The sequence below is a fragment of the Emydura macquarii genome, unplaced genomic scaffold (assembly GCF_026122565.2).
Source record: "Emydura macquarii macquarii isolate MOO-44397 ecotype Brisbane River unplaced genomic scaffold, CSIRO-AGI_Emac_v2 contig_383, whole genome shotgun sequence".
NCBI classification, from domain to species: Eukaryota; Metazoa; Chordata; order Testudines; family Chelidae; genus Emydura; species Emydura macquarii.
In genome coordinates this window covers 3,718,754-3,743,296 of record NW_027130520.1, presented here as the reverse complement: position 1 = coordinate 3,743,296, position 24,543 = coordinate 3,718,754, and the positions used below count along the sequence as shown (strand labels likewise).

The window sequence follows — 24,543 nt, the reverse complement described above, 5'->3', positions numbered from 1 at the left end:
GCCAATAAATGTATGGTCAAAGCCAGTCTACAGCAGCAAACAAAAATCACACAATATCTAACTTAAAACAGGGTAACACTTCCCCTGCAGTCTCCAGTGTCACCAAAGCATTATTCTTTTCAACTTCCATCATTAGTAGAACATGGCAATACAAATATTTTGAATCACTTCACAGCCCCACTTGCAATCATTGAAAAACTCTTTCTAGTTTCTTTTTTTTATGGTTTGGAGATGAAGTAGAACTACTCTACTGTTACGTAACAGCAAAGGTTAGATTTGGGTCTAGGCCCAGCTCTGCCACTAGCCTGATGTGTGACCTTCAGCAAGTCACTTCCCTTCCCTGAATCTGTTTTCCCATCTATGAAGTGTGGCTAATATTGACCTCCTTTGCAAAGGACTTTGACATTTACTGAAGTAAAGCACTATATAAGAGCCAGGTATTATTATGAACCAATTTAAACCCTAGATATGCTGAAAAAGCTGACATTTCCATTTTCAGTGGCCTATGGTTCTCCAGTGAGACCATGCAAAACATAAATAACCTGTATTTTGTTGGTATTTCAGCTCAATGATATTACAATTGATTTATACACTTGCTTAATTTAATGCAAAGACAGTAAATAATGTCTAAATTTAAATGCAGTTTAAATTTAACCATCTCAGAAGGTGCATGGTTGTGACAAAGCTCTTCCTCTACCTTGGTGGGTGCAGCGCTTCCTTCTAGTGGTAGGTCAGGGAATTGCGTCACCCTTTAGTGTTCTTCCACCCTCTAGTGGTGGGGGAGGGCAATACAGCCTCCCTAAGATGGCTGCTCCCTGCTGGCTCCCAATCCTGTCTCTGGTTCTCACAAGCCCTTGTCTCTTCACTGGGGCTCTTGCCCCTCCAGTGAATGGCGGGTGGGGTCCCACCCTTGACTCCAAGCCCCAACCCAGGGACCCTACAAGTAGCAGCCTCGCACTGTGGCTTCAAGAAAGCTGCTAGCTTCCCCAGGTTACTTCCCTATGCCCCTTAACTTAATATCCATACCCTGCTCGGACAGGGGTCCTTCCTGGCCTCCTTGCCAGGAAAGGCTCTTGACCCCTGACAGCCCCACGGGCATGGTAGTGCCAAATCAAATGTTCAGTTCTATCTTTCTCTTCTGGCAGGGTCTCTTCCCTTAGGCCTCCAGGCCTGGGAAAGGTCCTTTGCCCTCTTCGGGCAGCGCTTTTCCCTGCCCCAGTCTTTGTACCTATAGGGCTCTCCTCTGCCAGGGTTCTGCTCCTTCTCCTAAACCCTCCTGGCTCCTGACAGCATCTTGCCTGCTCACACTCCCTGGTAGCTCACCTCGCTGTCAACTCCAGCCACACCCTTTCTCTGGAGGGGAGATTTTTAACAAGTCCTAGGCGGACCTTGATTGGCTCCAGGTGTGTTAATTAGCCTGGAATAACCCCTCCTTACCTACCAGCAAAAAGGGACTTGCTGCTCCTGGTACGGATACACTGGCCCTCGAGCTAGCACTCTTGTGGGGGCCAGCTCCCCTGCACTCCTTCTTGCTGCTGCTGTTGGGGGGCCCTGCTCACCTGTCTCTCACTAGGGAACGAGTGGCCCCACCATTGCTGCCACCACCTGTGTGGGGCCCTACCTGGCTGGCTAGTCTCTGCTGCTGCTGCCACCTGGGAGCTTGTTGCTGCTCTTGCTGCTGCCTGTGCGGAGAAGGAAGACCACCGCTGCTGGGGGAGTGCTCAGGACTGCTCCAGGATGCACGCTGTAGAGGCGGTTTGCTCATTGTTGGACTGAGTGACTGTACTATCTCTGGTCTTGTGGTGGTGGGGGAAGTTGCTGTTGTTGTAGGGAGAGGGGGGAGCGGCGTGGTGCCCTCCCCTCCTGCTGATCCACCTACTCCCCACCCCAGCACCACCGCCACCCCCTCCATCACAGCCAGCTACCATCTACACTGCCTTCTCACCTCTCAACTCAGCCGCTCGTTCCATGTATCATCTGGACTGTTGCTGCAGCAGCTAGGACTTTACCACCACCCAGGCACACGTACAGTTCTCCCCCGCCCCCTCGGGACCTTCCCCTCCTCCCCTCCCCTCCCCAGCTACATTTGGCCAGAGGTCTCCCCTCACCCTCCACTTTGCCCTCCAGCCATCCACTTTACCCCCTCCTTTCTCCTTACAGCCTGCCCCACCCGCCCCTTGCCGCCCACTGTGTCCCCCCACCTATTGTTCCCTGGGTTCCTTTAGAGTTTGTTTAGTCTCCTGCCCTGCCACAGCCTCTGAGTGTTTATTGCTTTCCCTGCCCCACTCCCGTGCCTGGGAGCTCTCCGTCTCTCCCTACCCCACCCTTGGCTAGTGTCAGACCGGCTTCTGGCAAGGTGGCCCCCGTGGTGGCGGAGGACGACTCTGGCTCCATCTTTGAGAAGATCGAATCCCTGGGTCTGAACCAGGTCACCCCCTGCCCGCCACTGTGGCTATGGGCACCGAGTTCACCATGGTACCTGGGCTTAGCGTCAGCGAAGGCTCTTCCCATATCCATGCCCAACCCGTGATGGGTCAAATGGTGCCGCACCCCGGTGGCTTGACTACTGGGACTCCTGATCCCAACCCCGCCCCAGCCTCTATCCCTGCCACTGCCTTGCCCCGATCCCAATCCCACCCTTGATAAGACCCCCCGTCCCTTCCCTGTCCACCCCTTGTACTGCTGCTGCCTCTGGGACCCAGCCAGAGGACAGCTGGGATTCTTTGACCCCAGACCCACTTGCACTGTGGGACGAGCTGCGCGCTTTCCTGGTCAACATCCATGGGGCTAGGGATAGGGTGCGGCTCGCCCTGCAGCGCTGGGTGGACTTCCACCTCCTCCTCCAGACCATGAGGACTATACTGAGGGAGGGCAAAGGGACTGGGAGGCAGGACGCCGCATCCTACCAGTGGGGGCTGCCGGTGCTCCTGCCCGTGAGGATCCTCCCCAGCCCTCATCATGGCCCCAATCATCTTTGCCACTTTAAACGCCTGGGGCTGTAGGATGGGTCTCTGCAGGTGCCAGGTGCTCTCCTTCCTTCGGGAGGGAGAGTACTCTGTGGTGCTCCTGCAAGGGACCCAAATGGATCCAGCCGCCAAGGCCAGCCGGCAGCTGGAGTGGGGGGGACAGGGTGTTTTTAGTCATCTCTCCGCCCATGTGGGCGGAATGGCCACCTTGTTCTCCCCCGACCTACAGCCCAAGGTGCTGGGGATTGCTGAGGTTGCGCCAGGTCACCTGCTGCACCTCCAGGTCCACATGGAGGGGCTAGTATTGAATCTGGTCAATGTCTACACCCTGAGTATGGGCCCAGAGTGGGTGCATTTCTTTCTGCAGGCATCCACCTTCCTCGGCACCTTGGATCCTCACGAATGACTTGTCCTGGGTGGGGACTTTACCACTACCCTCGAGGAATGGGATCGCACAGGACCCGAGCAGTGCCAGGCCGCCATAGATGACCTCTGGGAGATCATCAACCATCACTCCCTTGTGGACAATTGGCGCAACCACCACCTGGACGATGTCTCCACCTTCACCTTTGTCCGGGTACAGGAAGATCAGTCGCGCCACCCCCGGTTGGACCAAATCTATTTCTCCCGTCACCATCTCTCGCGGGCCCACTCCTCCAGCATCTGGCCGGCCCCATTCTTGGATCACCATATGGTGACCGTGACAGCCTCTCTTACTGCGGAGTGGCCAGGGCCGGCCTACTGGCATTTCAACAATAGCTTGCTGGAGGACGTGGGCTTCATGGCATCCCTCCGGGAGTTCTGGCTGGCCTGGCAGGGGCAGAGGTGCGCCCTTCCCTCAGCACGGCGCTAGTGAGATGTGGGGAAGATGCGTGCCCGGCTCTTCTGCTGCGACTACACTCAGGGGGCCAGCCGGCGGAGGGATGCAGGGACAGAGCAGCTGGATTGGGAGGTCTTAGAGCTGGAGAGGCATCTCGCTGCCAGCCCCGAGGATCCATCCCTCTGCAGAGCATGCCGGAAGAAGCAGGAGGAGCTCCAGGCCCTGGAAGAGCTTCAAGCTCAGGGCACCTTTGTTCAATCCTGCATCCGTCTCCTTTGGGAGATGGATCACGACTCCCGTTTCTTCTATGCCCTGGAGAAACGGAGGGGGCTAAAAAGCATATCACCTGACTTTTGGAAGAAGACAGCACCCCACTCATGGATCCGGCAAAGATGCATGAAAGGGCCAGGGCCTTCTACATTAGCCTCTTCTCCCCATATCCAACCAAAGTCACTGCCTGGAGGGTGCTCTGGAATGAGCTTCTCATGGTCAGCAGGGTGACCGGGACCGGCTGGAGCTACCACTCACTCTGGCTGAGTTCTTGGAAGCCTTCTGTCTTATGCTCACCAATCAATCTCCAGGCATGGACGGGATGACCGTGGAGTTCTACTGTATGTTCTGGGCCACCAGCTGGGCTGAGTCCAAAGGCAGCGGAGTGCCCCCCCTCTCGTGCCGGCGAACCATGCTTGCCTTGCTGCTGAAGAAGGGGGACCTCCATGACCTTCAGAACTGGCGTCCCGTCTCGCTTCTCCAAACGGACTATAAAATCATAGCCAAGGCCATCTCGCTGAGGCTGAGGTCCGTGCTGAAGGACGTGGTCTATCCCCACCAGAACTACACCATCCCAGGCCATACCATTTTCAACAACCTCTATTTGGTCTGGAATTTCTTGGAGCTTGGGTGTAGGGATGGTCTGTTGTTCGTCCTCCTGGCCCTGGGCCAGGAGAAGGCATTCGACCAGACGGACCACGGGTATTTCCTGGGCACCCTGCAGGCGTTCGGCTTCGGGCCCCGTTTCGTGGGCCTTCTCTAGGTGCTGTACGCCTTCGCAGAGTGTCTGGTCAGGCTCAACTGGATCCTGACCAAACCGGTCAGCTTCGGGTGAGAAGTGGGTCAAGGCTGTCCGCTCTCAGGCCAGCTGTACGCTCTGGCCATCGAGCCCTTCCTCTGTCTCCTCCGCCAGAAGTTGACGGGGTTGGTGCTCCACGAGCTAGAGCTGAGGCTGGTCCTGTCAGCTTATGCTGACCATGTACTCCTCGTGGTCCACGACCCAGGCGACCTGGCGTGGTTGGAGGCCTGCCAGGCTGTCTACTCAGCAGCCTCCTCCACCTGAGTCAACTGGGTCAAGAGCTCTGGCTTAATGGTAGGGGCCGGGTGGCAGACGAGCTCCCTCCCACCAGCGCTTCAAGCCATCCACTGAAGCGCAGGTCTGCTGCTCTATCTGGGCATTTACCTTTCTGCCACCCATCCCCCGCCGGCAGAGAACTGGCACGATTTAGAAGGCAGGGTGCCTGAGCAGCTGCGGAAGTGGACAGGACTACTCCGGTACCTTTCCCTTCGGGGGAGGGCACCATGCTCAACCAGCTAGTCCTGTCCATGCTCTGGCACCGGCTCAACACCCTGGTCCTGCCCCCAAGGTTCCTGGCCTATCTCCAAAAGACAATTCTGGAGTTCTTTTGGCCAGGACTGCACTGGGTCTCTGCAGGGATCCTGAATCTCCTCCTGGAGGAAGGAGGGCAGGGTCTGTGCTGCCTCCACAGCCAGGTCCACACCTTCTGTCTCCACACCCTGCAGAGACTCCTTTATAGTGCAAGTAGTCTGGTGTGGAGCCACTTGGCGCACACCTTCTCTGCCGTCTCCGAAGGCTCTGATATGACTAGCAGTTCTTCTATCTCCATCCGAGAGGTGTTCTGCGAGACCTTTCCAAGCTGCCAGTTTTCTACCAGGACCTCCTCTGGACCTGGAGGCTGGTCTCATCTTCCAGGCCCATCGCAGTCGCCAAGGGGAAGGACCTCCTTGCGGAGCCTCTGCTACACAACCCTCAACTCCATGTGCAGGTGACGGAGGCCCCCGCGGTGCGATGGAGGATGGTCCTGGCAGGTGTCACCAGGATCAGAGACTTCCTGGACTACGACGGGGGAGGGGAGACGGGGCGGGGGGACTGGGTGGATCCCCAGGTGCTGGCTTGGCACATGGGGCTCTCCAGCCTTTGAACCCCCCAGTGCATACTCCAGGAGGTGAGGACAGCCTTGCCCCCCGCTGGTTGGGTTTACCTTGAGTGGGTCCTGCGAGAGGATGCTCCCCACCCCTCAGTCCTAGCTCTCTGGAGCTTTTCATCAGGTCCTGGCCTTGCGTGGCCCCCCAGCCGCCCTCTCCCCATACACCGAGCTGGCCCGCACCCAGGGACCATCTGTACATACTCATGCTCCATATCCTCCATTTGCTCGCCCTTGTGTCCCTCCCAGACACCACATGGCTGTACCTGATACCAACTGTGGAGGGCGAGGACCCCCGGTGAGCCAGTCTCTATTCCACCCTGACCCCGCAGCCCCCAGGGGACATCAGTTGGCAGCTCCTTCACGGAGCTGTGAGCATGGGCGCGTACTTGGCACGGTTCACCCCTCGTCCCAAAACCTGTCCCTTCCGCAGTGTGAGGCAGACCCTGGTGCACATCTACCTTGAGTAAAACAGGCTGCAGCCCGTTCCAGCTCCTCCAGAACCTCCTGCTGAGGTCTGGCTGCACTTCTCCCCACACCTGTTCCTCTATGCACACCCCATCTGGGGCCCCACAAAGCCAAGGGACTTTCTTGTCAACCTCCTCCTAGCGCTGACTAGGGTGGCCATCTATACTACCAGGGAGAGGAGACTGGCTGAGGGGGTGCTCTGCTACTGTGGGGCCTATTTTTGTTCCTCCATCTGGACAGAGTTCCTCTGGGCAGCATCCGCTGGCTCCCTAGACGCCTTCCGGGAGCAGTGGGCGCTGTCCAGGGTTCTCTGCTTGGTGCCCTCTTCGTTTGACCCTTTGACCCTCACACCCCTTCTTGTTTTCTCATTAGTTGTCCCCCAAAATCAATTGAGTCCCGGATCCAGTGGCTCCTCCCCTTAGGCTGGGAGAGGGGCCTTTAGCAGTGGGCGGGCGCAAACCGGAATCTTAAATAGTAGCACTCTCTGGTAGCTGTCTAGTCTGACCCTGTCACAATGGCAACAAGTGAGAAGAAATATGCACATGAAATAAAGGTAAAGCAAAAATATACCTACCATTTGGAAAAGCTAGAACACTAATGATTAGAAAGAAGAAAACCACGGAGAGGATACCCTTCCAAATATTATCTTCTGGCACAGAATCATTCCTGAAAAGACAGGCATCATCAAGTTAGTAACATGACTTTTGGGAGGACAATGACAAAAGGCTCTCTAGGTGCCAGGTTAATGAAATACATTTGGAAATAAGCACTGGAAATCAATGGTGGTTCACAACCAATAAGGGATGTAACTTAGTAATGTCACTGAATGGTTTCATTGGACACCTTTGCACATCCATTTATACAAGACCAAAGTGAAACATAAAACCAGCATACACAGACCATGAGCACAGTTTCTAGTCACTGTCAGAACTGACTGCAAAATTAAAATAATGCTTAAAGTATTTCTCTTTTAGGAAAGGTTGTTATATTATAGCCAAAGGAGAGACCTAAACATCCAGTACAAATATCTAGACAGGAAATCCTGGTAAGCCTGATGTATCTGTTTTTCCTTCTCAGATAGAGAGTAAACCATCTAGTTTACATGGGAGATCCACCCGTTTCAGAATAGATTTGGCTTTTGAAAATAAGTTCTTTTCTTCAGTAAGCTTCTAGCAGCCTTAAACAACAAAATCATTATGTGAAACCACCAGTTATGAGCAACTCAAATACAAGCATAGTTGACATAGCATATCTAAATCAGCACTATTAAGATTAAAATCATATTGCTTATATCTAATTATTTTTAATGTATTCATCATGAACTTATCTAGGTACCAATATACAATGCACAGTAATATATTCCATTATTTCTTCCCTTCCTTTTGGTGTCAAATTTTTTATTTTAGTTTTACAATGGACTAAGCTATGCACAGTGGAGTAAGGGTACCTTATTTCAGAATGGCTCAAAAATGAATGTGCAGCAGTATAGTTTGTTCCACATTAATTGCCATGATGGGATCAGCGAGGAAATTGTACTGTACGTTGGAGTTTGCACTAAAATATGGCCTCAGACGGATGATAACAACATAGGACATATAATTTTCCCTCTTTCTAAAGTGCTGCATAATCTCCTACTTAGATTGTAAATTCTTTGGGGCAGGAAGCATCTTTTTGTTTTGTATACCAGACTTAGCACATTAGGGTCTTGGTCTAGGACTATGGCTCCTAAGTGCAATGGTAATACAAATAAATAATTATAATAATACATTGCATCATAATGGAGCTCCATAGCAGCCTTTCCTACCCATGAAGCTTCTAAGCCCTGGAGAGAAGTTCAGGTCTACTACACTGGATGGGAAGGCTGTTGCCATGTGAAGCTCCCAAGCTGCATAGGAGTAAAACTCTCACCAACAGAAGTTGGTTCGATAAAAGACATTACCTCATCCACCTTGTCTCTCTAAAGCGCTTCATGGCAGTGACCTGTCTCTAATCCTCCCCCTATTCCATTCAGTTTCCCTAGTGTCAGTTTCCTGGATACAGTGCCACCTATGCATATCTTAGACTCATTCCATGACTAGCTAAAGAACAGTTCCAGAGGGTAGCCACGTTAGTCTGCATACAGCAAAAACAACAAGAGTCCTGTAGCACCTTAAAGACTCACACATTTCTCCGGGCATAAGCTTCAGTGTCAGACGAAGTGGGTTGCAGCCCACGAAAGCTTATTCCTCACAGAAATGTGTTAGTCTTTAAGGTGCTACAGGACTCTCATTGTTTTAGCTAAAGAACAGGAATTCCACCCTAGCATCGGGCTCCCTGGGCGGGCTCCTCCAGGAGCTCCACCTTGACCAGAGCTGCTGCCCTATCTCTTCCAGCCAACCCACAGGTTCACAGTGGCTCAGCATGCAGAGGTGGTATTCCTTTGCTACAATACACATAGTAGAGTATATTTATTATTTTCACTTAGTAATGCCTGGTGGAATGTTTTCCATTAAAATGAAAGCTACTGAATGATTTAATAATCAAGTGACATTGCAGCATAATTCAATGCAAGTCAGCCACATACGTTAAAGAAGAGTGGACCAAGTCACATAAGTTAGGCCTAATGTAGCAGAAAATATATTTGGCTTTGTACACATCAAGATTTCTGAATGCCTTATAGAACATTTTGTTTGCTTTTTGGGTCACTACATGAATAGACCAGCTTCTTCCAGAGACCCTTCTGAGACCCTAAGTATTGTGGTTAATCTTTAACATTTTTCTCTCTGTACGTCCTCTTTACTTATTTGCCTACTAGATAGTCAGTCTTATTTAAAATAGCCAAAAGTTACAGCTTAGTTAGTTCATTTTGGGATTAATACAGTGACACTTTAAAAATGATGTTTATCCTGTCCTCTTGCCAGAGGCAAGTAAAAAGAAATGTGAGTCACAGCTTAGTTAGTGCTTCTGAGCTAGAAGACAGACTATAGCATTTGCTCAGAAGAGGTGTTGCTGGGAATCTGTAGATGAAGGTGCAGCCACAGGGAAAATGACTGTCGGGTGACAAGGGTCATTACAACAAAACATAATCAAGAAAACGTGGTTAATCATATTAAGTCAATGAAAATCTGCAGCCTTAGGGACTTCTGTGCTGACTCTGAAAGCTAGTAACTGCACTCTCACTTTGTGAGAGTTTAATGCCTGTGTATTGGAAATGAATTTCCTCTATTTACACACATTTTCTTGCCACCTTCTCAAGACCACAGCCTAAATGAACAGAAAGACAGAACAGAAGCGTAAATTCCATCCTCTTCACGGCCCAATGTAAAACATTACAAAACTGTCCAAAAACAAATCAATGCAAGTTACTGAATTGCAATTATAATGAGGAAAGCTGAGGTTACTTTGACTTTGAACTAAAAAAGCAGCTGTAACCTCATACAAAACCAAAACAGGAACCCAGATGTAGGATGCCCCAGATATGTTGGTTTAACCAGCAGTGTTCCACTGTTTTGAGGGGGTGGAAATGTTTTAAGTGGGTGGAGGTAGTGGGAGAACACAGTGCTACATTCTATTCCTGCTTTATTAAAACACCCTTGGAGCTCCCAGCCTGTCACTTCCATTAGTGCTGTTACGTGTGCTTCAAGCAGCCATCCCTCAGCTGCTATTTGCTGCCTTGCTGGTTGCCTCTCAACTAACTGAAAGCCGTAACCTCCTCCCCAAAGGAGGAAAGGGAAACAGTGGGGCACAGTCAACAGGAATCCCAGCTATAGCAATAGATTTGGAGCTGGGAATCCAGAGACCAGCTTATCCAACAAGTAAAACAAGGCAGCTGCAGCAGTTGCCCTGAATATTTGGTTGACAGATACATTAGAAAAGCCTAAAATAGGCAAATTAGGCAATTAAACACACATTCAAATGTACTTTGTTGGCTTTCCACATTGAAGCCCCTCTCTGAAGTCTAGCTCAACCCCAGTCTGCCAACTGCAGGACTGTGACCTCTGTCTCCTGAGAGACCCTAATGAAGAACCACTACCAGGTTCCCAAAACTGAGGATGGATCTGGCTGCTGAATCCAACAGAAGATCTTTTCCTTGGTTCATCTGAGATCCTTAAATTTCTGGCATAGAAGGAATGGTGGAAGAGGCAAAAGAGAGGCTTTCCAGGGTTGAGACAGCCCATCTTGGTCTTAAAAATAAACTTGAACTAATAATCACACTATTAAGTGTATCCGACAACATTCCTGAATTTTGGGTTACCTGCGTGCATTGCACATGGGAATTTGTCAAGGCCTAAGCCTTCACATTACCAGTGGGGTCTCTATAAATGACTGCATGAAACAATGGTGTTCAATAAGCAAAAGATGTGATACTATACAGGAAATGGCCTAGCTGATTACTTTTTTATTTAATAAAAACAAGTCCCAGATGACTGCTTGAGAAATATGTTGACTTCGATGAAGATTTCAATTGAGGATCACAAAATGATCACAAAACTAATACTGACAAAAATCACACAGATTTAGACTTCACGATATTGAGAACAAGCTTTTTTGTTTGTTTTTGAAAAAAAGATATCAATCATTTCTAGTGCCTGATATTCTATATCTTGCTAGATATAATACTTTCTAAAACTCACTGTATTTTGATTAAGCTCTTTGAAAAAGCCAAAACAAAGTTTTACTTGACACTACTGCTAGACCAAATTCTGATGACACAGCTGTGGTTTGATAAGATCTGTTAAAACTCACTTTCCCTAACCCTGAAGAAATTTACCAGTGAGTATGGTAACAAAACAACCCCTCACTGTACACTACCTTCTCCATCAAGAAATAGGAAAAAGAAATGTACAACTGACTTAACAACACAGTCTTCTGTCATTACAAAAGGACTGATATCACTACCACCAGAGATGCCTTCTCTTTAGCTACAGTATCAGCACTTAAAATAATCTGAATTTGAGAGGTTGACACAAAATATGTATCCAGTAATGAAGATCTCAGGTACATAACCAATCATACAGCGCACCCAAATGATTGCACTTCAGAATTACACCATGCATAATAAACACCAGGCAAAGTGAATGAATGCCAGTTTGAATAAAGCCCTAGCATGATGGTGTAGGCTGCATCCTCCTGCTGCAGTCTGGTGCTTTCAAAGGCAAAAAATAGTTCGTCTTCATGGGTACTTTTACAAGCCCAGAACAGAAGTAATCCTTGGTAGGGATGCCTTGAGAGCATCCAGAGTGGGGGACAAACGCCAGCAGTGGTGCAGAACCCCAAGCCCTCTGGCCATGTTCAAAATAACAGCTCAATTTTAAAAATAAAACCCTGCGCACGGTGGGGACACACCCATCTAGGTGTGACTGTCCCCCAGCTGGGCTGCACCTCCACAAGCCATAGAGCTACTGGCCTGTCGCCTAGCCTGGCAACCTTCACGCCTAGCCAGGTAACCTTCCTGGCTTTCTCTTCATTGCCTTCCCTCCCATCTCTCCCCCAGTTCATTCTGCCCTTCTCCTTCCTGCCCTCCAGCCCCACCTCCCTCAAGTCATCTGCACCGCTCCTCGTCCCCCCCATTCATTCTGGTCCTCTGCTCCCTCCCTCCCACGCACCCACCGTCCGCCTCCCCATCCCCCTCATTCATTCTGGACCCCCCACTTGCCCCCAGCCCCGCGCACCGGGTGAAGGCGAAGGCCATGAGGCTGAGGGTGGTGAAGCTCAGCAGGGTGATGGTGTGAGGCCGGTAGAAGAACTCCAGGGTGATGTCCTCCACCTGCTGCTCATTGATCATGCGGAAGTGCAGCCGGTAATTCACGTCGTCCTTGCTCAGGGTCCGGCTCCCCACGCAGGACGCCATCTCCCCGCGCAGCGCAGCGCGGCCCGGCCCAGGCGGCCCCGGCCGCTGCTCCGCTCCGCTCCGCTCCTCCCTCGAGTGACTGGCCGCCCGCCCGGCCGGCCAGGCAGGCAGGCGCGCGCTGAGGCAGGCGCAGGGAGTGGTTGTGGTGTGGGGGCAGCTCTCCTCCGAGGGGGGCGGAATGGAAGCTGCAGGCCGGGCCGGGCCGCCCCCGAGGGGGGAGAAAGCGTCACCCGCCGCTGGTCTGGCCCCGGCAGGAAGCAGCAGCGCCGCCGCCGCCTCTGCAACAAGCCGAGGGAGGGGGCGGGGCAGCTCGCTCGTCGCTGAGCTGCGTGCGTGCGTGTCGCAGACAGACAGACAGACAGAGACGGCGGGAGGTGGCGACGGCGCGGGAACCGCGCGACAGGAGCCGAGCGGCACCAGCCAGGCTTCAGGTGAGGGAGAGCGGGTAAGACGCGCCCCGCCCTGCCCCGCGGTTGGAGCTCAGCGACCTCCCGGTCGGCGGGAAGGGGCGGGCTATGGGCTCTGGGAGCGGGGCAGGCTGCGGGCCCGCGGCCGGGGTCAGTGCCGGGCCCAGGCTGTGCTGCGTCGGTTCCCTCCGCCCAGGGCTTCTTCCGGCGGGGCCGCCTTAAACTGCCCCACTTCGGTCCTTCCGACGCCCAGCGCCGCCGGAGCTGTGTCGGGGGGCGGGCCAGCAGTGCCTCCCGTCAGCCCAGCACCTCGCAGGGATAGGCTCACGGGGGGAGGGCAGCCCTTCTTCCCCTCCAAGGCATGGTCCTCAGGGTCTCGCTCCCCCCACCCCCAGTCCTAGGGTGTTTTGGCTTTTAATTACTTGTATGAAGCCTTTTGTCTCACCTAAAAGCAGCGACAATAACTATAATGAGCGAACAGTTGCGCGTGATTCTGTAATAAAAGAAATCGTGAATTGTCTGATTCCTGTGCATGGCAATTTACTTTGACTGGGGTTATGTTAGACCCCTGGCTTTTTTCAGACCACTTTAAGCGCTGCATTATTTTTAGGCCTGCTGGGTACTCCTGGTTCTTGTGTCCCTGGGGGCCGAGTGTCCTTGGCATGGTCTTAGCTCCGGGATCGCTCTGAGTGCAGCAGCACAGAGTGTAGTGTGTCGCACTCTATGGCTGTGTCTACCCTACCAATTACATTGCTCAGGAGTGTGAATAAGCCACCCCTGAGTAACATAAATTAAACCGATTTAAGCGCTGGTCTGGACAGCACTATGTCTGTGGAAGAGCTTCCTCCTCCTACATAGCTGCCATTGCTCCTTGGGGTGGATTAAGTAAGTCAATGGGTCCCATCAGTTTAGAGAGCTCCAGTAGAGCGTTTACAGCGGCACAGCTGCATCCGTGCAGCTTCACCACTGTAAGCTCTCTAGTGGTGCCATAGCTGAAGAGAGCAATGTATCTGTTGGTCTAGAGGGGGTTGGGGTGCCTTTCAAGATACAATATTTCTAGAATGCTCATAATCAGACCAAATATGTGGCTATTATAATTAATTTATATGTATTAGCATAGCATCTAGGACGCTAGTTGTAGACCTGGACCCCCCTATGCTAGGTGCTGTACAAACACAGAACCAAAGGAAGGTCTGTCAGTATCCCATCAAGAGACTTGACATTGTGGTGCCCTGATTCTCTCTCTCTTTCATGAACAGATTATTAAGAATTAACACACTTAATGCAAACAATTTCAGTTCAAGATTTTTAAATACTTTTTATTGTGTTCAGTTATGTTTTCTATGATATCACATGTGTAAATTCCCAAGGCAGCTGAATAACATTAACAATAACTTCTGCTTTAATTTTGACAAAGCTGATTCCTAAACTTTCTACCTAGTGTGTGTGAACAGTGAGATGCATTGATTTATTCCTGACAGATTTCTCTCTATAATTAAATGCTCTTTTTCCTCAGCAGGGAACTCTATTTATGTAGAAGATGGCTTTTTGGGCTCGGCAGATATGTGTATGGTGCTCATCAGTGAAAACATGTAGTGTTGCTAATTCTATTCAGCGACTGAGAAAAACTCACAGAACGTGGATGCAGTTGCATCAGCATTCAGCTCTATCTTTGCTGTGCTCTGATAATCACTTCCTTCAATGTGGACTGAAGACCAACAGATCTGTATCTTTGGGGAGCCATTTGCAGTCCACCAACTCAAGTAATGGACAAATACGTTCTTCAGAAAATAACTTACTTTCTCCTGTTAACGACTGCCAGCAGCAAGCAGAAATAATACCCAGCTCAGATACAAAAACATTGTATGAAGGTAAGAAACTTTAACTGCAACTTGTCCCATCAGTCGGGAACATAGCTCTTTGTCTCCAAGCATTCTTGTCAGTTGCGTCTAACAAGCTGACACCAATTTTCTTCATGTCCTCCTTCAGCATCTCAGATCACCTTTTTCTAGGTTCTCCTCATGTCCCACAGCTACTAGTTCATATGCTCTCTAGCCAACATATCCCACATCTTGTCTCACATGACCCGGTCATCTCAGTTGATACTTCCCCCACTTTTCCTTAATGACGGCTCATACCGTTTCGTTGTGTAGCCTGTCAGCTCTCTTACCTGTCGTCCACCTAAGCATTCTCATTTTGGCAGTATGATGTAGGAACTTCCCTTGTTCTGTACTGAAAATCCTGCTTTGAACATTACTTTTGGCTTTTAACTCATTCAATCCTGCTCATGCTGGCGTATTTGGACTGTCTTTACACATTTTACTCAGTTTGAACCCTACCATTAATATAGGGTTTCTGTAATATGAAACAAGTATTTGCTCCCATAAACCTTGCTGGTTGCTTTTAAATCTAAGTAGTGTAGTCTACTTATCAGAATATCAGACTTGTAGTAGGGAGACCTGGATTCTCTTCTCCATTGTGCCACAAACTCATTGTGTGACTTTGGGCAAGCCACTGAAACTCTGTACCCTAAATTTTAAATAACCATAAAAATATCAACCTCCAAAAAGGACTTTTAATATATATGGAGGAAAATTGCTATAGAAATAGAGTATTAGAATTACTAGTACTTAAGTATTAGAATTTTATACTTAATTCTTAATAGCATTTGCCTGCATCTGTGAAATAAGATATTGGAGATTAAGACCTCTAACACTTGATATTACTCATAACAATGTATATTTAAACTATTGTTTAAACACTGATCATTTAAATTGTTTTAGATACTGTTTACAGGCCTTTCTTCCACAGTACCAGGAGCCAGGAAACTGAGTTTTAGTCTGGTTCTGGCAAAGACTCCTCCTGTGTCCTTCGGCAAACCATTTTCCCCTTCCACAAATGGGGGATGCTAGAAAAAGTTTTGAACAGTGATTTTCCTAAACATTGTTGATCATGACTTTTCTGGCCTACATTTACAGCTAATCCCATGTACAACTAAGAAAGGCAGGTCCTCTGTGACTGTAGTATAAAGTGGGTGTAAATCTGGTTTAGATGAGTTGGTCTGAATCCAGACAAAGTATATTAAAGCAGATTTTGCAATCAGAGATGCAAATAGGTGGAAGTGTAGGAAGCTGTGTAGTGACGCATACAATGTGCAACTCACATATGTGTTCTCAAGCAACAGGTAATTTTTTTAGTGTAGACCAAGGTTGTGTATTTTGTAGACATTTAATTAAGCCTTACAACCCTTCTGTGAGGTACTCCAACTTCCATGGAGTTTTGTCTGCTTATGCCAGGGCTGAACTGGTCCCAGAAGTGCAGACTAGTGTATTATGATGAATTGGAGAAGAGAGAAACTTCTGCTGGAAAATCATCTAAAACTTTATAACACTGACAGCTCTGTATAGATTCTGGAATAGAAATATTAGAGGCCATGTCTCAACTTTTAGGGCATTTAAAACTAGATTCTACAAAGTATGGGAAAACATGAGGAACAATTTTGCTGTGACAGTGGCAGATGGATGATGTGAATTTTACTGTATCCAGCCACACTGGATATGTACAGTACCTGGATGTTTCTGCTAAACTGTCAGTATTGAAAAATCAAAATGGTGATATATAAACCCTTGTTAGAGGGTGTAACATGCTGTATCCCCATGTACATCCTTATGGAGTGATTGTGTATAATTCATGTTCACCCTTATAGAGCAACTGTGCATTGTTTAATGCAAAGTATGTCATGTAAGGTGTGTTTGGAATGCTCATGACATGCTGAACATTATTGTTATGATAGCATGCTTCTTGCTGTGTCACATGCGTGGTTATGAAGCTCTGTTATGGAATATTCCCAAATGTGTGTCTCACATGGCTTGAATAGATCCAGGCAAACACAAAGCAGAGTGAGATTTCACGCCTTGCTGAGGCATGCATACAGGAACAATGGACTGGCCTGAGCATCTGATAAGACGATGCTCATTTGATTCAAGTGGAGGAAGCCATGCTGGACATTGCCGGTCACCTGAATCCCTTAAAATGAGAGGCATTTTGGTGTCAGGAGCTCTCTTGCATTCCAAGTGCGTTACAAAACAACACCAAGCAACTGAAAGACAGTTCACAGGGAAAGGGCCTGTCTGAAGGAATCCGCCAGGAATCTTATGGTAAGATAACGTCAAAGACTGTAAAGCTACTGAAGTGTTAAGTTTAGTTTAGAATGCTATTTGCTTTAACTTCTTCATGATCAAATCTGATTTATATTATTCTGGTTTAGAATCACTTAAAATCTTTCTGTACTTACTAAACTTATTTGTTTATCTAAATCAGTGTATGTGGTTTGAGTGTGTGTAGAGACCTCATTTAGAGAGACAGAGCTGGTGCATATCAATTTCTTTGGTAAATTGACTAACCAATGAGCTTGCAGAGTCCAGTGGGCAGCATTGAACTTTGTAAGATGGCAGTTCCTAGGGTTGCATCTGGGACTGGGGATATTGGGTGCGTGGGGAGGGTCACACCATTGCATAATCACATGAGTGGCTAGCCAGAGGCTCTCACTCACTAAGGTAAGAGACACTGGCTTGCAGGAGGCTGTGCGTGAGCTGACCCAGGAGTGGGTTGTTCACACAGAGGAGCAAATGCTAGTCGGGCTCTGGGAGTGAGGGATTGGGGTGACAGCAATATGCCAGTCCAGATTGCAGAGGGGAATGTCACAGAGGGACACCGTCAACTTCATATCTAGTAAATTAATTTTTTTTTAAAGATACAATTTCTGGGACTTCATCTGTCCTGAGTGTTCCAGCCAGTTTTTGTGGCTTTTTAATTTTCCTTTAAAAACAAACAAAGAAATTTCTCTCTTACTGCTGTGTGAAAGACTCTCACAACTGGGGAAACTTTGAAACGGAGTATGTGGGAAATGCTGATGAGTACAAAATGGAAAAAGGAGAAAAAAAGTGTGTTTCTAACCTGTTTCAGTGCAACCCCAAAGTAACAAGTAGGTTTTAAAAAAAATCAGACAGAAGTGAGGAAGATTGTCTTGTGGTTACGGCAATAGCCTGGGAATCAAGAGGTACAGGTTAGTTCCAGTTGTGCTATAGACTTTCTGTGCAGTCTTGGGCAAGTCACTATTTCTGTATCTAAGTTCCTGATTTGTTAAGCAGAGATGATAGTATTTCTCTACCTTACAGGGCTGTTGCAAAGAGATGTGCTAATATTCTTCAGGTCTTTATCAAATTTAAATGTCTCAATTGATGTGGCTTTCACCACATCCCTTGTATGACTACTACATAACTCAATAGATCTCACTATTAGGAAGCTTTTTGGTGATATTGATACAGCAGCATCAATCTAAGGACCTCAAAGGTACATTCCAGCTATTAATTGTGCTTCACCAGCTAGGGATCTGGTATTATCCCCATTTGATGGGGAAACTGAAGCAAAGATTGAGGGTATGTCTACACTGCGGAGTGAAGTCAATTTATTTTAAATCAACTTTCACCCACCAAACTTTAAAAGTCGGAGGAGCGTGATCACACCACACTCATTGCATCGGGGGATTGCGTCCTCACTAACCATGCTTGGGTCGACAATCAAAGCACTGCACCATGGGTCACTATCCCACAGTGCAACTAGCCACAGAGGCTTTTGGGAAGGTAGTCCTTCTATGATGCAACGTCCTCCCTCCCCCTCCCTTCTTGTCCCAAACAGACTAACACTTTTTTGCGCCATTTTTCTAAACCCGTCAGTCGCTGCCGTGTGCACGCCATTGCTGGAGAGGCATGGAGCCCGCTCAGGTCTGCACTATCTTTGTGAGCATCACAAACACTTCATGTTTTATCCTGCAGTATTTTCAAGGGTGAGACGGGCCGCAGCGCTGAAAATTGTGATGTTACTCAAGACGCCCTACTACAAGCCATAGAACAAAACAATTCCCATGTGCTGCTGGCTGTCATGCACCATCTACAGTTGGTGGAGCGTGCTTCTGATCCTGGGAAACAATCAGTGACTGGTGGGATTGCATCGTTATGAAGGTGTGAGACGATGAGCAGTGGCTGCAGAACTTCTGTATGCGAAAGGCCACTTTCTTTGAACTCTGTGCAGAGCTGTCTCGAGCTCTGAAATGCATGAACATTCACTTGAGACCAGCTCTGACAGTGGAGAAGCAGGTGGCCATCGCTCTGTGGAAACTAGCAACACCAGACTGCTACCGGTCAGTTGGGAATCAATTTGGAGTTGGTAAATCCACCGTGGGAGCTGCTGTAATACAAGTTTGCCAGGCTGTTAACAGACTTCTGCTAAGAACAGTAGTGACTTCGGGAAACATGCAGGACATAGTGGATGGGTTTTCCGCAATGGGGTTCCCAAACTGGAAGGTGTGGGGGGCAATAGGGATATGTGTACCATCTATCTTAGCACTGGACCACCTAGCCACAGAGTACATTAATTGAAAGGGATACTTCTCAATGGTGTTGCAGGCCCATGTGAATCACAAGGGATGCTTCACCAACATCTGTGTGGGGTAGTCTGGATCCTTGGAGACACTGTGTACCCATTGCTCCCCTGGCTGATGAAGCTGTACACCAGGACAGTGAGAAGGAGCGGTTCAATAAAAGGCTCGGCAAGTGCAGAGAAGGTCATGGAATGTGCATTTGGATGTTTAAAGGCTTGCTGGTGCAGTTTATTCACTAGGGTAGACCTCAGTGGAAAAAAAATCCCAGCAGTTATCTCTGCATGCTGTGTGCTCCATAATGTCTTTGAGACAAAGGGGGAGAAGTTCCCTTTGGGTTGGGTTGTGGAGGCAGATAGGCTGGCTACCAATTTTGAGCAGCCAGAGAGCATCTCGTCCTGTGCAGCATCTCGTCCTGCATTGCATGCTCACATTCTTGGCCGCCTTCCTTTTCTCCATGTCCATGTCCGTTTTCTCCAATTATGAAATCCTCCAGACTCTTAGCTCTGTCAGCAGCCACAGAGGCGTTCGTTATCTCAGTGAACATGTCATCCCAAGTTTGTCTTTTTTTTCGCCTTCTAATCTGTGACAGGCAATCAGTGGGAGTAGTAGATGCTGAGCTGAAGGCTGCGCTGTCCACTGAAAGGCAAGCATATCACAAGGTATCCATTGTTAGCCGGCTCCATGGATGAAAAGCAATGTTACAATGTAAAAATAACTCACCTTTATATTCCCAAGGGAACGGCAGACCGGCATACCGATAGCAATACCAATACCAGCCATGGTAAGTAAGGGGCTGGTGCATCCATTTCAGAGAAATCCCCATAGTGCATGCTGCATAAGTCCATAGTTCCCCAACCAACAGGATTGTTGTGCCCCCCTGACCCGCCCAAAAATTGTTTTTTGAAAAGGCGGTTCAGAGGGTGTGTGGGCAGGGGGTGGGGTGGAATTCCCCTGGGCGAAACCATATGTGGGCACCTGTCTTGCAACCCCTAAGATTCATTGCAGTCACATGCTGTCTTGTAACTTGCTGTTTATGTATCCCAAAAAATCTCCCATGACAGAGGGGGAAAAAAAACGATTGTATGGAGCGGGTACTGCAAATTTATGCCATCTTCCCTAGGTGACCATGAGTGATATCAGTCTCCTGAGGGCAACAGAGGTGGAAAGGGAGGATTTACTGCAAGCATCTGGGTACAGGCCTGGCCCTTATGCTGCTATGCTGTATTCCACAATGATGCCTGCACAATTAATAAAAGAGTAGCAGAGGAAAATGTCCTATCGCGGTGGAAGAAATAAGGCTGCTCTCCCAGAAACTTTCTGCAAAGGATCACAGAGTACCTAAATGAAAGTTTCCTGGAGATATCCATGGAGGATTCTCGGAGCATCCCTGTACACATAAACATTCTTTTGCTTAGGTGAACTAACAACAAGGAAGCCCATCCTCCCCCACCACACTATTTTTTTCCCTGTTATGACAAGAAGCTGGACTGGGGAGATAACCATAGAAATGAGATTTGCAGTACATACTCACCAGATGTGCCTTCCCCAGCATCTTGGTTGCTCACGCTGTCCTGCATCCAGCTGAGCTGTTCTGGGGTTACAAACAGCTCCTGGCTTTCAGGGAGAATGGATTCTCCAGTCATCTGGCCCCTGTTCTCCTCCTCCTCATCCACAGCGTCCTCCTCGTTCATCCTGGATTCCCCTGAGGTATCCATGCTGCGCAGTGGTACAGTGGTGGGGTCACTGTGGAGAATCACATGCAGCGCCTCATAAAATCGGCATGTCTTTGGTGAGGAGCCAGAATGACTGTTCACCTCCCGAGTTTTCTGATACGCTTGCCTCAGCTCTTTGATTTTAACGCAGCACTGCTGCGTGTCCCTCCTGTGCCCCTTTTCCAACGTGCCGCGCGATATCTATTTAACTTCTTTTTGCTGGCTCGGAGCTCAGCCGGAACAGACTCTTCATCCCACAGACCAATGAGATCCAAGACCTCAGGTCAACTCCAGGCTGGAGCCTGTTTGGGGCATGCAATTACCATGATCAGTTCTGCCGGCAAGCTCTATCCACACTGACAAAACAGGAAATGGGAATTCACAATTTCCTGGGCCTTGAGGGGAAGGGCTGTTTCCTGTGTACATGGCCACAGTGCCGCAGAGTGTGAACGTGTAGAGCGATCACAGCAGAGCATTGTGGGATAACTCACGGAGGCCAATTACATTGAATTACACTGTGCTCTGCCTACACTGCCGCTCATTCGACCCAAACAATTCGATTTCAGTGATATGCCAAGGTTTGCGAAGGTGGTTTTATTACGTCAAATTTTCCTGCTATTTAAGTCAACGGAACTGACCAGCCAGTAAAGATGCATACATTACCGCATTCCGTCGACCTACCTTTGCAGTGTAGACCAGGCCTGAGTGACTTGCCCTATGTTGCACAGTCAAGTCCGAGTCCTGCAAACATTTGAACACATGCTTAGTTAGTTTTAAGCACATGACTTTACCACTTGGGTATTTAAAGTTAAGCATGTATGAAAGCTTTTGCAGGATTAGCAGGAAATCCTGGCAGAGCTAGGGAAAGAATCAGTCCTTTGATTTCATCACATTACAGCTAATTAATTTTGCTGTTGCCTGGTAATCGTTGCCTCACAGAAGAAACAGCCTAAACAAGTGAAAAAATATTAGTAAATCATATTTTGAAAATACTTTAACTTCTAGTTCTTGAGACAAGCTGGAAAAAGAGGCTGGAAAGTCTAGCAGTCTGTCAAGAAAATCAATTACATTTCCATATTAATGACTTTTAGATTGGGAAGATACACCGCCTTCATCTGCTTTGGAGGAGATCTCTGAGGAAGAAGCTGTGCAGATTGTAGCTGAACCACCCCTTCCCCTTGAGTCTTTCACACTTCGAGATTATGTTGATCGTTCAGAAACTCTGAGCAAATTAGTGCTTTTGGGTAAGTGTAATGATGTTTATGCAGATTATTTGTGCCTGGTGTGTTGAATATTCTTTAGTTTATATTTTGATCTTATTGACTTTGCAGTAAACTTGCAAAGGATAATTTTATATGAGTTAGCAACACACAATCCAAGATAGAGGAGAGAGGTGCAGGACAGACGAATATAAGGAGCAGAGGCTGTTTATGTGGTTTACCAGCAATGTATGTTTGCTTGGGACAAAGTCTGTTGATATAGTACAGACTAGGATGAGCACTGAGAGGGCATCCCCTGCAACTCTGGGGTAAGGGAACTCCTTGCTGTACTCTAGCAGCCTCCATCTCTCTGGGCTGACTGAAGAAATGTTAACTAGCTGTGGAGAAGCTGCAACTTTTTCTTAGTAAGAAGGAAAGTTGCCATCATGCAGGGCCCAAGCATTGGGAAAAATTAAAAAAGGCTGGGAGAGAGAAATGGGGAGAATCCTGGCTTTCTCAAAGAAGACTTCAAACTGAAAAAGGACAAGGTGCTCTCTTTCCTCCCTTCCTCCCAACCTCCTTTAAGTGCAAGAGTTGCATGGTATACAAAAATGACTTATGGGAGAGGATATCCAAAGAGACTTGGGACGTGTCTACACCATACCAGACAGTTGTAAATTTTAGTCCTCACTAGCGTGTCGTGCTAACTGGTCTGTGTGGGCCCTGCTACCACACACTAAAATTTTTCTAGTGTGTATTAACATAGTACTGTTTGAAATGGGACTTACCTCAGAGCATGCTAGGAAACTTTTAGCATGTGCCGGCAAGGTCCACATGGGTCAGTTAGTGTGCGATACAGTAGCGCAGACTAAAATGTTACCCCTCTAGTGTGGAATAAAGCCCAGAGAAAGAAGTGAATTGCTTGATTGTTGGGGCAGGTGGATTTTACATTAAAATTGCCTTTGGTTAACAATCTAATAATGAGAGCTATTTGGCTTGGTAACCAAAGACACTTTGCAATAAAATTTTCCTCTCATTCAGTATGCCCATATAAGATCCCCACCTCCTCATACCTGTGGGCAAACAAAATGAGACTTCTGCACATTGACAGCTCAGCATGTGATGTGAAATACATCTTACTGTGTTTAACTTTTCTCATTGCCATATTGAAACCCCATGTCTCTTTCTTCCAAAAATAAACTATCTGAATTTTGCTACCAAAATTTGGGTTAGAAGAATTTGGGTTTGAGCTTGTTTTATCTGGTTTCTCTTCTGAATATACAAGCTGTTGTGACCGTAATATCTTGAGCAATCAAAATATTCTGGCTATATGCACAAAAATCATATTCAACACTTCATACATGCAATGAAGCATGTACTTATGTTTCTTATGAATATCTTCTTCATAATTCATTTAACTAAGCATTCAGCTAAAGTAGTGTCTGTGATTTATTTACTGCAGGAGTTGATTTGTCCAAAATAGAAAAGCGTCCAAATGCAGGCCAACTCCTACTGAGAATGGATTTTGAAAAAGATATAAGAAAAAGACTTTTGTTTCTTAAGGATGTGGGTGTAGAAGATAATCAGCTGGGGCCATTCCTGACCAAAAATCCTTTCATTCTTGCTGTAGACATGGAGGCTCTAGAGACAAGGTAAGTCTTTCATGAAATAACTAGCCCTAGACCAGTTAACTATAATCACATAAACCAGTCTCTTCTTCCTCAATTTACCCATCTGTAAAACAGGTAAAATATTACAGTGCGGATTTTGTTAGTCTAATATGTAAATCTCAAATGCGGGGCTGCTGTTAGGTGTGGAAATCCACACGAAATGCCTCCCTTCCCACCTATAGCCGCACCATCTCTGTGCACCTGTGTTACAAACCTGTTGATTGCCCCATGCCTTTCTGTGCCCCCACCATTCCCATTTTTCAAATTTCCTTCTGCCTCCCCAACTGTTTGGGGGGATCTGCACCTGCTGATGTCTGCCTCTTCTACACGAACCAGGAAGTAAGAAGGCAGTGAAGAAGTGCCGCTTTCTAAACAGGGAGCAGAGAGATGCAATTAGAACTGGTTCTTTGCTGGGGGCTGCTGTTGCCAGAGTCAGACCAGACTATGGAGGGCAATTGGAATTGTGGGGTCTAGGTGCGGGGCCTCTGGGAGTTGGAATCCCACAGTCACATAGATCTAAGTCTGCCACTGCTCAGGAGGGTAGAATAAAAATGCAAACAGATTTATTAGACTGGGAACCCTACACTTAGGACACTTAGGTATGTAGGAGCATGCACTTGAAATTACTCTGAGAATGAGAAACTGTAGTTAAGTCACAACAAAGTTCTTCTAGCTGGCTGTTTTCTGGGAGAGAGTCTGACTAGCAAAGGACAGGAAATAAATGAAGAAGCTGGAAAGGTTTGGGCTACTTACATCCTTTTCCAGGAGTCTGATTTCTATGTCTTGCCCTCCTGCTAAGACAGTTTACTCAATTCT

At 47.9% G+C, this 24,543-nt stretch overlaps 2 protein-coding genes across 4 annotated transcripts in view; one reads left to right on the top strand and one right to left on the bottom strand.

The window, feature by feature from the left end:
• The window catches only part of PTDSS1 (phosphatidylserine synthase 1), a 51,477-nt gene extending 39,164 nt beyond the window's left edge, over positions 1-12,313 (bottom strand). The window contains exons 1-2 of the mRNA XM_067536864.1: positions 12,122-12,313; positions 7,045-7,136 (exon numbers count right to left, since the gene is read on the bottom strand). Coding sequence (XP_067392965.1) covers positions 7,045-7,136; positions 12,122-12,300 — 271 coding nt within the window. The 5' untranslated portion in view covers positions 12,301-12,313. The remainder of the gene's footprint in view (positions 1-7,044; positions 7,137-12,121) is intronic.
• Positions 12,314-12,602: 289 nt separating this feature from the next.
• Positions 12,603-24,543, top strand: part of MTERF3 (mitochondrial transcription termination factor 3) — a 34,972-nt gene continuing 23,031 nt past the window's right edge. Inside the window, exons 1-4 of one of the 3 annotated variants that reach the window (XM_067536874.1) lie at positions 12,603-12,731; positions 14,227-14,578; positions 21,950-22,102; positions 23,520-23,709. In XM_067536874.1, the coding sequence (XP_067392975.1) occupies positions 14,248-14,578; positions 21,950-22,102; positions 23,520-23,709 (674 nt within the window). In that variant the 5' untranslated portion in view covers positions 12,603-12,731; positions 14,227-14,247. Of the gene's footprint in view, positions 12,732-14,223; positions 14,579-16,699; positions 16,865-21,949; positions 22,103-23,519; positions 23,710-24,543 lie in introns of those variants that run through there. The other 2 variants (XM_067536885.1, XM_067536892.1) reach the window with 2 other exon arrangements.